This window comes from Ixodes scapularis, unplaced genomic scaffold (assembly GCF_016920785.2).
Source record: "Ixodes scapularis isolate PalLabHiFi unplaced genomic scaffold, ASM1692078v2 PGA_scaffold13__105_contigs__length_92229423, whole genome shotgun sequence".
NCBI lineage: Eukaryota > Metazoa > Arthropoda > Arachnida > Ixodida > Ixodidae > Ixodes > Ixodes scapularis.
In genome coordinates this window covers 54,859,336-54,871,879 of record NW_024609839.1, presented here as the reverse complement: position 1 = coordinate 54,871,879, position 12,544 = coordinate 54,859,336, and the positions used below count along the sequence as shown (strand labels likewise).

At 44.0% G+C, this 12,544-nt stretch overlaps 1 protein-coding gene across 1 annotated transcript in view; it reads right to left on the bottom strand.

The window, feature by feature from the left end:
• Positions 1 to 12,544, bottom strand: part of LOC120845828 (glutamate receptor 1) — a 200,839-nt gene that overhangs the window by 13,093 nt on the left and 175,202 nt on the right. Inside the window, exons 11-14 of the mRNA XM_042289904.1 lie at positions 10,079 to 10,434; positions 7,457 to 7,655; positions 4,005 to 4,249; positions 309 to 417 (exon numbers count right to left, since the gene is read on the bottom strand). Of these exons, the coding sequence (XP_042145838.1) occupies positions 309 to 417; positions 4,005 to 4,249; positions 7,457 to 7,655; positions 10,079 to 10,434 (909 nt within the window). The remainder of the gene's footprint in view (positions 1 to 308; positions 418 to 4,004; positions 4,250 to 7,456; positions 7,656 to 10,078; positions 10,435 to 12,544) is intronic.

The following is a 12,544-nucleotide window of genomic DNA, read 5'->3' as shown; positions in this document are numbered from 1 at the left end:
GATTTTCGTTTTTCAGTGCCCTTTAGAGACAAATCTATCTGTGCGTCTGTAGGCACATATAGATGAAATTGCAAGACAATCGCAGCCATGTACAAATTATACTTCGCAAAACACGAATCTTGAACAATAATCTGAAACAGGTAATTGCAGTTTCAGAAAAACTTCGCTCCGCAATATATTCTAAATCGCTTGAACAAGATTTTTTTTTCTGCAACTACGGAAAAGAATGCAAGATTGCAGTACAGTGTGAATAAATATAATGACTTGTGAAACGAATAAGTCAGAACTACGTTTGCGCTATTCCTTACTTTGCTGTCTCCGCTTCTGCATTCGCTGCGGTCGTACCACCACTTGTTTTCCAGTCGAGCAAGGTCACCGTTCTCCTTCATAGAAAGAACGGCCAAGTTCAGCCGATCCCTGTACGAAGAGAAATAAATTTTAGGGTACGCTTACATCGTCTAGCTTAGACAAAGGTATTAACAAAAGCGTTTCCAAAAAAAAAAAAAAAAAACATGAAAAAAAAAACACGTCAATTTTGAACTTTTTCACATCAAAAATGCTCTGGCAACATGCATGGGTCGCCCTGCTGCTGAAATGCAAAGTGCGTTGCTTCAATTTCTGCAAATAATGCGATATGCGCTAAAGATACTAAAAAGGTTGAAGATTCAATTTGGGTGAGTCTCACGTGGTCTGGAATAAAATTCGAATACATATTTTGCCTCCTTATGATTCGGCAGCACGAAACTAAAATTAAACTCGACATTCCATAATAAAAAAATGTAGTTACTAAAGACGACCGATTTTTCTAAAACTTTTCCTATGTCTACGTTATCAGTGAGCCGAATACTAAACGATCTGCACAAAATGTTGCTTCTCAGTATTTCCACGCTTGACATTAAATACCAGCGAAGACCAATTACAAATCTTTAAAGCAGGTTAAACACATGAGTTGAGACACGTGTCGTTCAAACACTGAGAGCTTAAAAAGCGCAGAGCATGGCTTATTCCAGTTGGGGATTATTGCTTTGTGATTCGTTCATCGGCGTTCTTATTGGCCAACTTTGCTATTTCATTGGCTGACGAAAAATGCCGAGTCACTGGAATGTGAACGCATGCTCGGCATCTTATATTTTTGGAAAGGTCTACTAGCGCCGAGATATTTCGGTGGCACCCACTTAAGTTTTCCGTTCCGGACATTCACAACCGGGAGTTGCCTCGCCAGAATTAACGGGATTTATATTTGCCTCGCCGTGATTGGCAGGATTTGCCTCGCCGCGAACCGGCGATACGGCATGGCCTTGTCGGTATACAGGAACCTATAGGGTTTGGCCAATGGCGAACTTTGACCTCAGTAACGCTTTCTGGTCGCGCACGTCGTAAATAGCTGAATCCGAACTTTGCCAAATTTGAAAAACAGTCCCGTGGTGATTACTATTATCGCTTTTCAATAAAACGAATGATTCTATTTCGTTTTTGTTTTACCTTGGTTGTGACCGAGTGGCACACTTTTCTCTACCAAGACCTAGACGCGACAATGATCTCACTTGCACATACGATTCCCCTGAAGCATATACATTAATTTCCATAAAACTATAGTCACTGAATAATTATAAATGACAGATTAGAACTGATTCAGTTCACCGCAACAAAACCCCAGTATCTCTGAAAAAAAAAAAAAAAAACTCAGTTGATAATGTTGCAGTACTTCCTGATAAGATGATTCAGAAATTTATATCAATAAAACAACCAATGCTGCCGCAACTAGCTACGATGTCACGTCGCTCCCGAGGTACTAATAACTGCCGAAGCCTGCTATACATTAAGATTTCTTTTTCAAGTGCCACCCCCACGAATGGTTGTCTGAGAAAACACTGAGCGACGTCCAGGCAGAACCCCACTGACGTCTCAGTGAAGGCTTAAGGGACCTTTCAGCGACGTCACAGGCAAGGACAAATCTACGCCTCGCAGATCCTTTTAGAAAACACCACCCACAATACCTGAACCCACGCACTTTAATTTCGACGTCATTGCAGTTGGATCCGAGCGCAATGATTGGACGCGATCTCTATGTCAGTGTTCGGCTGGACCTCGTGTCCAATCAAACGCGTCGAAGGACGCTCGGCGTCGAGCTCGGGCCCAATTGCCGAGGTGGCGCCATCCGATTGTGATGATGTCACGTGTTGGAAGAGAAAGCTGCTGCTCGCAGGCTTTGATTAATGCATAGTCACATACACCGCTTTAAAACAAAATTAGGGCAGAACCAAATGCGTTGCTGTGTAATAAAACGATTAGCGGCAAGCATGATTGAAAGAGCCGGGACAGGTCACCTGTCAATTTTCCCGCTAACGTTAGCGGGTAAACTGTATTTGTGTCTAGGTCCCGTTACATCAAACCGTGTGATGTCATTTATCCCGCTAAATTTATCGGGAAACCTTAATTGGTGTTGAAACCATCTGATGACAATTTTCCCGCTAACTTTAGTGGGTTAACTGAATATCTGTGTAGCTCTTGTCACATCAAGCCATGTAACGTCATTTTCCGCTAAATTCAGCGGGGAAACTGAACCTGTGCATAGGTCACGGTAGATTAAGTCATATGACGTCATTTTCCCTGCCATTAATAGCGGGTAAAATAAGCGACCAAAGACATACCTTAAAGCTGCCGGAAAATAATAAAACAACTAATCGTCCTTAAAAAACAATTGGTGCATAGGTGTGCTATGCTGCATGAATTTCCGTAGGATTGCGTGTAAGTGGCATAACAAATGAGAGAGCCGGGGGTTTAACGCTTCGCCGAGTCGCGCTTGAGAGTGCCGTGAACTGCCCGTGCCGCAGAAAACGAGAACTCGGCCGCTCTTTCGCTGTCCAGATTTAGGAGCGAACATTCTTGAATCAAGGCTGCCGGAGCGGCGCCTATCGCTGTTTGACTATGACAGCAGCGCGCCGTGTTGAAGCGAGCAAACGAGCAAGCCAACAGATAAGAAATTGCTGCAGAAACCACTATTTTTAGTTGTCTTTGAATTGCGATAGCATTCATCTAGGACCACCTCAAGGACAACGTCTAAGACGACGTCGAGGACGACGTCCTAGAGAACGTCAATGGGGAAGTCGAGGACGACCTCTGGAACTACCTCTTCGAAGACCTCAATGACGTTGTCGTAACAGCTTCTAGAATGATCTCTAATGCGATCTTAAGGACGGCCTCTAGGACGACCTCAAGGAGAACGTCGAGAATGGCGTCATAAATGATGACGTCAGTGACGACGTCAAGACGACCTCTAGGACGTCGTTGAGGACGACGTCCTAGAGGACCGTCCTCAACGTCGACCGCTTGCCGTCAGCCTCTAGGACAACGGCAAAGGCGACGTCAAGGACGACCTGAAGGACGCCCTCTAGGACGACGTCGAGGATGACGTCAACATCGCCAGGCCTTTGGAGGAAGGTGCGAATGTTAAGAAGTGCGAGAATGTGAGTGAAATGGTCTACTGCGCATACCTACAGCTCATAAGGAAGCCGGGACCCGGAACTAACTCGCCTCTATCAATGGAGTGGCCAACATGTTCCGGCTTCCTGCTACCCTCACCACTTACTTCTGCTACTACTACTAGGAGGCCAGAAAGTCCAAGAAATTCGTGGGGAGGGGGTCTGAGTTGTGACATTGAGCAATGCAAGCGTAACGTTTCGCATTGCTTAATGTCACAACTCAGACAACGTTTTTGGTATAAACAGATGTTTCGGCATCGTCATTTGCTGAGCTGCCTCCGTACGTTGCGGTGATTGGCTCTCCGTGTGTTGTGCGGCAAAGTAGACGCACGGGCTTTTTTTAGAGTGTAGAGAGGAGCGGGGTGCTTCTTCTCTCTCTTGACCAGCTTACCGTGTACTAAAGTGGAAAGAGTTAACTGCGCTGCACACGTGCGGTGTGCCCCAGACGACTATGCCACGACGTCTTATGGACGTCGTGGCATAGCTTAGAGGCGACGTCTTATGGACGATCTCGGCGCTCACCTGAGGTTCGAGCCAAGGGGGGTGGCGACTCCGTATCCCTTGGCATCCAGGTTCCTCCCGACCTTCATGGTGTCGCAGGGATGCCTCTCGTTGATGTAGTCGTTCTTGGTGGACTCCATGAGGAAGGCGTACTTGCCCTTGGACTCGCGTACCCGTCGGATGCCTTCTTCGTACGTCGAGGTGAACACGTGCTTCCGCGTGTTCATGAACTCCCACATCCGGGCGTAGACGGCAATTTTAGATCGCTGAAGAAGGAAATAAAATATATACATGGTATGTATATTCCACATGGAGAGATGAGGCAAGTACATTGAAATATCGAAGCTGGAAACAGCGGGAAAACGTTACTAGTAATTCAATTCAGTGTGAATTAAACGTTGCTTTTTTTGTTTCTTGCTATAACCAACACCTCAAAGGCCCTTTTGGCAAAGCACCACGGAACAATACACACAATGTCAAGAAGACACGTGATAAAATATTTACATCTGCCTAAATTCGTAGACACGCTTAAATTCATGATTATACTCATGCTACTGACTCCTAAACACATGCGTACATGCTAAAAAAGAACGACAGATTTGAGAAAAAGTTATTTCAAAATTGGTTAGCTCCGTGTTTAAAACATTTAATATCCTCGAAATCTATAAAAAAAAGTATGATAAATATATGTATAATGACAACAAAAAAAAATCTAGCATTTCTAGAATTTGTGGGAGCAGGAATTCGGCAGTTTAAAGAAACAACACGAGTGGTGCCTATCAACTGAAACACAAATTAATTCCCATGCAAAAACTTTATATCTCGAACTGATCTTCTCTCAGAAAGATTGCCTAATTTTAATTTTGTAATTAAAATTGTTTAACTTGCACTTTACTCATGTAATGGCATTAGGTATAATGTCACTACAGTCAGTGGCAGTGTAATCAGCAAAGCGAGAAGTTCACACTTCTCGCTTCGTAATTCATCTTTAGGCAATCAGATTGCGGCATTAAACATTAATCACAAAAAAAAATCGCAGAGCAGGAATCACTAACGCAATGAGCCACACCATGCGTCTAGTAAGCTGTCTGTACGTGGTATAGTTATATTTCTTCTATTGTCTCGGGAGACACACATCGCTCGTTGTCATAATGCGGCCCAGGTTTATGTTAAATTTACAATAGAAACTCTACGAGGGGATGGTGGCAGAACATTTCTACTGAAACTAACTGCTTGCGCCATTAGTATGATGCGTGGAACACTTCTCCGATTGGTGTGTTTACCGCGCCCGAATAAGTGGTCCCTTATGACGTCATAGAAGTGTCATGCTGTCGCCGGCAGCGATCCTGGCGGTGTCCCAGCAACAGTGGTTAATGTGGCAAACGCCTGTTCTGCGGCAGGTCTCTCTTCCCTGTGGCAGTCCACGGAAGCTTCGGCAGCCAAATGTTGGGACGCCGTGACGATAGCGACACTCGCGTTCTGTCGTGCTACCCGCAGCTTCTCGTTAGCTTTCCTACGACCAACCGCCAGGATCGCGACACGCAACAGCATGACACTCTGGCTTCTGTGACGTCATTTGTTGCCACTTCGAAACTACTTTTGATGTATGAAGAGCATAGGATGTTGAACACACCAGCCCAAGACGCCCTCCGGACACCATACCATTAGCAGCAAGCAGACGAATTTGACAAAAAGTAAAATGTACGCATAGGGTCTTATTGACAGCTTGAGAAATGTAGAGGGCGTGGTTTATTATGTTCACGCTCTTTGCTTCGTGATCCGCTCGTCGGTGTTTTAAAGCATGAAACGATTTTGAACACTACCCCCTAATAATAAAAGTTTGCCCGTCCGTCCGACCATGCATTTTCCGCTAAATTTAGTTGGAAAATTGATGTCATGTGACATATAAACAAATTCAGTTTCCCCGCTAGCGGGAAAGTTGATGTCACGTGACCTGACGCAAAGGGACCTACAGCCCTATTTTAATTTCCCCAATATATTTAGCGGAACACAAATTCACGTTACATGGCCTATACACCGATTCAGTTTCCTAGCTAGATTTGGTGGGAAACGTGGCGTCACATCACCTATTCACCGATTTAGTTTCCCGGCAAGATTTGGTGGGAAACGTGGTGTCACATCCCCTGCACACCAATTCAGTTACCGCGCTAAATTTTGTGGGGACATTGATGATACGTGACCTGACGTCCCGTCATCAACACCAATTCAGTTTCCCCGCTATATTTGGCAGAGAAATTGATTTCACATAACCTGACGTCACGTGAACTATTCACACATGTAATTTCCCCGCTGAATTTAGCTGGAAGATCAACAACTCAAAGTCATTTAATGCATTTTACGCAGTATAAAACTTTGAAGGTTAAAGGTCGCTGCCAATTTTTATCAGCGAGTACCGCAGTCATGTTGGCTCTGAAGCGAATTGTCGGTTACTATGGGTACCGCGACGGCCAATATTACGGCCCCTTAAAAAGCTCTAGGGTATGAAAGTGTCCCTTTTAATACACGTTACAGTTAGTTCAGAAACGTGTGCAGGACACTGTGGAAGTTGAGAACCCAGTACCATACAAACGTGGAATCAGTGCTGACCCTATTTTTGAGGAATTCCAGGCACCGTTGTTATTTCACTATATCATAGTAATCTGGTCATGAAGTACGTTGACGCGATGTCGTGGGCAGTCACGAGGGGGAGGGGAGGGGGCGGGGCGTTCACTTAAGAGTTTACCGTATAGCTAAAAAAACAAATCTTGTTGTTGTTTTTATCTTGTTGTTTTTATTGCTGGCATTGCATGAGGGTCTTTAGGGGACCCCAAGTAGCACAGCTTTTCGGGCCAATATTTGGCTTTTATTTGAGAATTTAGGGCCTTGAAAAGCCCGAAGACACCAAGGTACAGCCAAACTTGTCTACCTTTGACCCAAGTCTGGGTCTCCTTGCCTTAATTTGCCAAACAAAGGCCAACATTGGGCTTGAGTACTGGTAGTTTGATTGCCATCTGGCATCTTTGGGTTTAAATCCCCAAAGAAGTGCTAGATTTGGGCTTAACTCGAGGTTGTTCGGTTTCTACGTGGCCACATTGGACCAGATATTGGCTTCACTGCTGGTTCTTCGCTTTATGCGTGGCATTTGTTGGCTCAAATCTGGCATTTTTAGAGTTACGTGGCACGCCCGAAAAAAAAGCTTTGGCACCTACAAACCCAAAGCAAACCCTTTTTAGGCCCATGTTAGGCACCTACAACCACCAAGCTTCTGCCAAGTTAGCCGGTTTTCTGACGTGCTACCTGGGACGGTGCTCAAATTTCTTTTTGAGGTGTCAACAGACAAAGTTAATCTTTTACGCTTACGCAGCGGTAGACGTGGCTACGTATCGCGTACAAATAATAATTGCTGAAGGCAGCCAGAAAGAATGCACATATTGACGAGACTTTGTTAAAAAAACAGCGGGGACATCACTTACCCTGAAAAACTCTTGGGTCGAGGAGAAGGAGAGTGTACCGTACTCGACCTCAGTCTGCTTGGCGAGGTCGTCGGCTGAGTTGATCGGCGTGACCATGCGCTCGACAGTCAAAAATGCAGCCAAGTTGGCGGTGTAGCTTGAAATGATTATCAGCGTGAAGAACCACCAGACACTGCCAACGATGCGACCAGCTACCGACCTGAAAGCAGATGCCCAACCTCGATCGACTGCCCGCTTCGCCGGGGACCGTCAAAAAACACAGTTATTAATCAAAAGGCCACCGACGGAAATCTCGCGTTGGAATCGACAACGAATAACGATAGGTTCTTACCATGAACAGGATAAGGACATATTTGAAGACCCAACGAAATAATAAACGTAAAAGCTCGGAGAGACCTTATAGGAAACAAAACAAACACTTTTTATAAGCTTTACTAGGACAGCTAATATTTGACTTAGCTCCGATAAAGTTACATTTCTTAGGTTTCCATTCGTTTTTTTTTTTTTTACAGATATTGAGGACTTAGACTGTGAACTCGAAGTCGGAGCGTCATTTTCGATGCTCTTAAAAGGATATTTTGCCAAGAAGGCTCTTTAATAACTTTTATTTTCATGCACTTGACACAGATTCTCAATGGTATTATGTTTAAATTAAGCCAACAGGCCTGTAAACAAAAACTGTTTTTTTTTTGTAAAAAAATCTAAACACAACATAGTAAACATCGTAGTCCATGCTGGCATAAAAGATGGGCATTTTTATTTTTGTCGGATTTAAGAGTAATGAGTCTTCCTCCGGTCCCTTCTCATCGAAGAAAACAGCAGAAAGTATTCTGTTATATGAATTAGGTATATCAGGCAATTCAGAAGTCAGGACACGTGACAACACAATAGATGTCGTGTTTAGGGTTTGAGCAAAGATTCAATACGATGTTCTTGAGCCTCAATTCCTAGCTTTTCTTTGAACGGTTTGCAGGTGATTATAATCTAGAGTAAAAAAAAATTAAAAAAAAAAAAACGGTTGACGTGCAGTCGAGCTGGTGTAAGTTATACGTGACGATTGAAACCCGAGACTCTGGTTTGAAAAACAAACTCGTGAAGGAGGAATTCATTGATTATATTCTAGAGCGTTTTACAAAATTGTTAATCGTCTTCTAATGCAGAATTTCACCTATATTTTTTATAGGTTGCCACAGCCCAGTTTACGACGGTATATATTGAACCATGTGTAAAGTAAGGGATCAGTTTAAACTTATCTTGTGTCAAGGGATGCAAAACGACATCTCGCTCGTAATACACTTCAATGCATGAATAGTCTCTGTGCTCTCTAACCTAGGCGTCTGCTAGCGATAAGGTTGCAACATCTGCCCATTGTCAGTGTGGGTAAAGTTTCCATTCACGAAAAGTGGACTAAACCGAACAGCTATTGCTGAGATAAAAGCGCGTCTCAATTCGCGCGCCGGATACTGCCATGTTGTATTTGAAAACAATTATGCAAGTCATGAACCATGGCCGAAAATCTTGCACTTCGCTAAGCGTTTAAAAAGGCCAATCTTTTCGTGAAATAAACGGTTTAAAGAAGGTATTTTTTAATAAACCGGGTAAGACAAAGCCTAAAAATTTTAGAAGTTTAGTAAACTAGCTTTGGTAAGGAATTTCGAACCTTTCTCTCCTCCTCATTTGTTTCATCACTTGTGGAGCCTAAATTGTTTGGGTACAGGGGGAGAAAGTTCGAAAAGGTTTGCCTTGTATTTTTTTACATGAGGAATTTCGCCATACAACCCTGGAAGCGTTGCCGCATCACATATGCAAAGTATCATGCACTTTTGTAAAATAGGCAAGCATAAGATCACCTCCACTTTGTGCATGGTGCATTAGTCCCTTACTGATCTTTTTATCAATTCTGAAATCTGGTTCTATTTGATAAAAAGAGCATGCTCCTATTCGTTTGGTCTCCGGCTTGTGAAAGTGCATTCTTTACAGAAACATGTGCAACAAACGTGAACCTGTTTCTACACAAATACCATATATATACTATTCCAGAGTAATTTTTTTTTGTTGCGAGATATTAGATGCTCATGGACCCCTGTTCGTAGGACAAGACAATATCGAACGCATCTGCTTGCGTTCACTCAAGCTTAATAAGATTGTTTTAATTTTATGCGACGAAAAAGAACTCAAGGTAGTAGACAACAGAAAGGGATATGCTTGTGCTTTCATCGTAATGAGGTAGCTTCTCATTAGTTTTGTTGACGATGTACTCAAACTCTTTGCCTCGACCGTACAAAGGTGTTAATATTTAAGGTTCAATCGTTTTTTTGTAAACTTTTTTCTAGACTCGCCCGTTTTCATTGACACTGACGTCTGAGAAGTTGAAAGAGCGTATAAATCAAGTGGATACCCACCTTGCACAAACGAACGACGAAAAAAGACAGCTATCTGAGCAAACAGGTGCATGTAGCTCATTTCTAGAGAACGAACTTGATCTAATGTGAACGTGAGGCATGCCAACGCAGTGCTCCGGGAGAACTCTCAGGCAGATATTAAAAGGTGTGGCGAAGCGAGCTCGCGAGCAGAGGAAACGATCCCCACACTGAGCATAGGAGAGCGAGCACAGCTCCGTACCTGGGGCAGATGTCGCATCCCTGTTGCATGAAGGCTCCAAGGGAGAACCAGAGACTGTTGTAGAGCGAGAAGTCGTTTGACACGGACGGTCCCACGAAGGTCTCCTCGTAGCGCCACTCGTGTGGCGAGAATCGGCTCACGAGGAACAGGACCACCGAGACGCCCACGTAGGCGAAGATGATGCACATCCAGATCTCGCGGGACAGCGGGTTCATGAAGGAGAACACGCCGGGTTTCATCTTCATCGGCTTCTTGATCATGATGCTGATGCCCAGGGACATGAAGGGTTTGGTGAAATCGATCACGCGTTCTCGGGCGGAGGTGATGGTCAACGGAGCGATTGCCATGTCAGCTTCCTGGAACAACAGAGGACAGTTTATTAGACCGATTGCCACAAGCGTTTCTTTAAAGACTAGTATACATCTTAATGCGGCTACTAGACTTGAAACGAAAGAACACCGCGCTCACATCTACGTCCCCAGGCACCACAACAGCTCCAGCGCCGTCGTCTCTGAAGGGTCGTCGCAATAAAAACGGAGGCAGCGCCCCCTTCCCGATCCCCCTACCCCCGATCCCTGCCCCCCCCCCCCCCCCCCCCATTTACCAACCACATCAGCAGCACAGGTGCGTAAAGCCTGAAATTTAACGTGCCTTAAATTTCGCCACAGAAGGGAAATGCACCAATACAAGACGCACCCTTTACAATAATGCCATACATGGCCATATTAAGAATTAGGCAATTAAAGTCAGATATTGCCATATTATATGCGTATATGGCCGCATATGCCCTTTTTTGCCTAAATCTTGGTATGGACATATTCGCCATTTCTGTACGAAACTTTCTAATGTAAAGAGCTGGTAGAACACGCAACGGAAAGTTTCGCTACTCTCGTTTCAATGACGCCAGTAAAACAAAACCCGAGAAAAAAGCATGTCTTAGATAGTTCAGTACATTTTGTAAGCGCTAATGCTAGGCACAGGACAGGTATGACAGCTAAACCTGTACTGGGAGTAATGGCGTTTCGTCATATAAGATATTTTTGAAAGAGGCCGCAACAAGGTATGTAATGAACAACTTTTAATGAGCCAGTATTTGGTTCATATGTAAGTAAACTTCCTTCTAAATGCTCTGCGGTGCTGTAGTCCGCGATGTTTCTAACTTTTCGCAACTGTTTTCTCATTGTACAGTTCAACTGGAAATTGAGTAATAGTTTTGTTTCGTTACTTGCTGACTGCTTCCGGCATGTTTTAATTATACCTTATGGGTGAAAAAACCGGTTGAGACGCAAAGCTACGTACAATACAGTCATCATGTTTTAATACATAATACTATCCACAACTTAATGTTACAATCATGTTCAAAAACGTATATATATGTATATATATATATATATGTGACGAAGACCAAGAGTCGACGACCGTTTTTATGTCCGCACTTTTAAGCATTGAGCGCGCCTCTGCCCGCGCATCCAGTTCAAGCGCACGCGGGCCTCGTCTTCCTCGGCCAACATGCTGAAAGACGATGAAGGGGACATCGTGAAGTATACACGTCACAATTTATATATATATATATATATATATATATATATATTGTACTATCAGTTTTTTCAAGAAATTGGTTTACAGTATAGGTGCAGACTCAGTTGCGAAACCAAGGAGCGCCTATGACCACGAGGACAACTGCTAGATGTTCCAAGCTTTATTTTTATTTACGGTGCCTGTTCTCATATTACGTTTTTTTACAGCGTATGTTTTATGTTATTCTAATTCGTTTCAAACATTGTCAAAAAAGATACCTAGAAGCCTTGAGGCTTGCGTGTTGCCAATTGACTTACATATTCAAAAAAACCTCCTAAATCTACAAAAAAAACGAAGCGTTAATTTTTTTGTGTTTAAACAATTAGCTTTTTATGTGACTTATGAGCGATCGAACATGTTCATTTATTTATTTATAATTTATTTATTTAACATACTGCAACCTCAATTGAGTTCTGCAGAAATGCAACACGCAAGGGGAAAATGCAAGACGTTAACATTTCTTTGTAATGCCGAATTACAGCGCAGCTCTTGGGGAGGAGGAGGGGAGGGAAGGGTATCCCCCTGTGACGTCACGAGGGTGACTTCACTCGTGAGGCTCTTGACGTCCCACGTGGCCCTCGTGACGTCACTCGTGCCCCTCGTGACGTCACTAGTGACCCTCGAGACGTTCGTGACGTCACTCGTGACCCTGGTGACCTGAGTGGTGACCCTCGTGACGTCACTCGTGGTGTCACACGTGGCAATTGTGACCCTTGTGACGTCACTTGTGACCCCCGTGACGCCACACGTGACCTTTGTGTCGTCATTCGTGGCCCTCGTGACGTCACTGGTGACCCTCGTGACGTCATTCATGGCCCTCGTGACGTCACTGGTGGCCATTGTGATGTCACGGGTGATCCTTGTGACACCATTGGTGGTCCTAGTGAC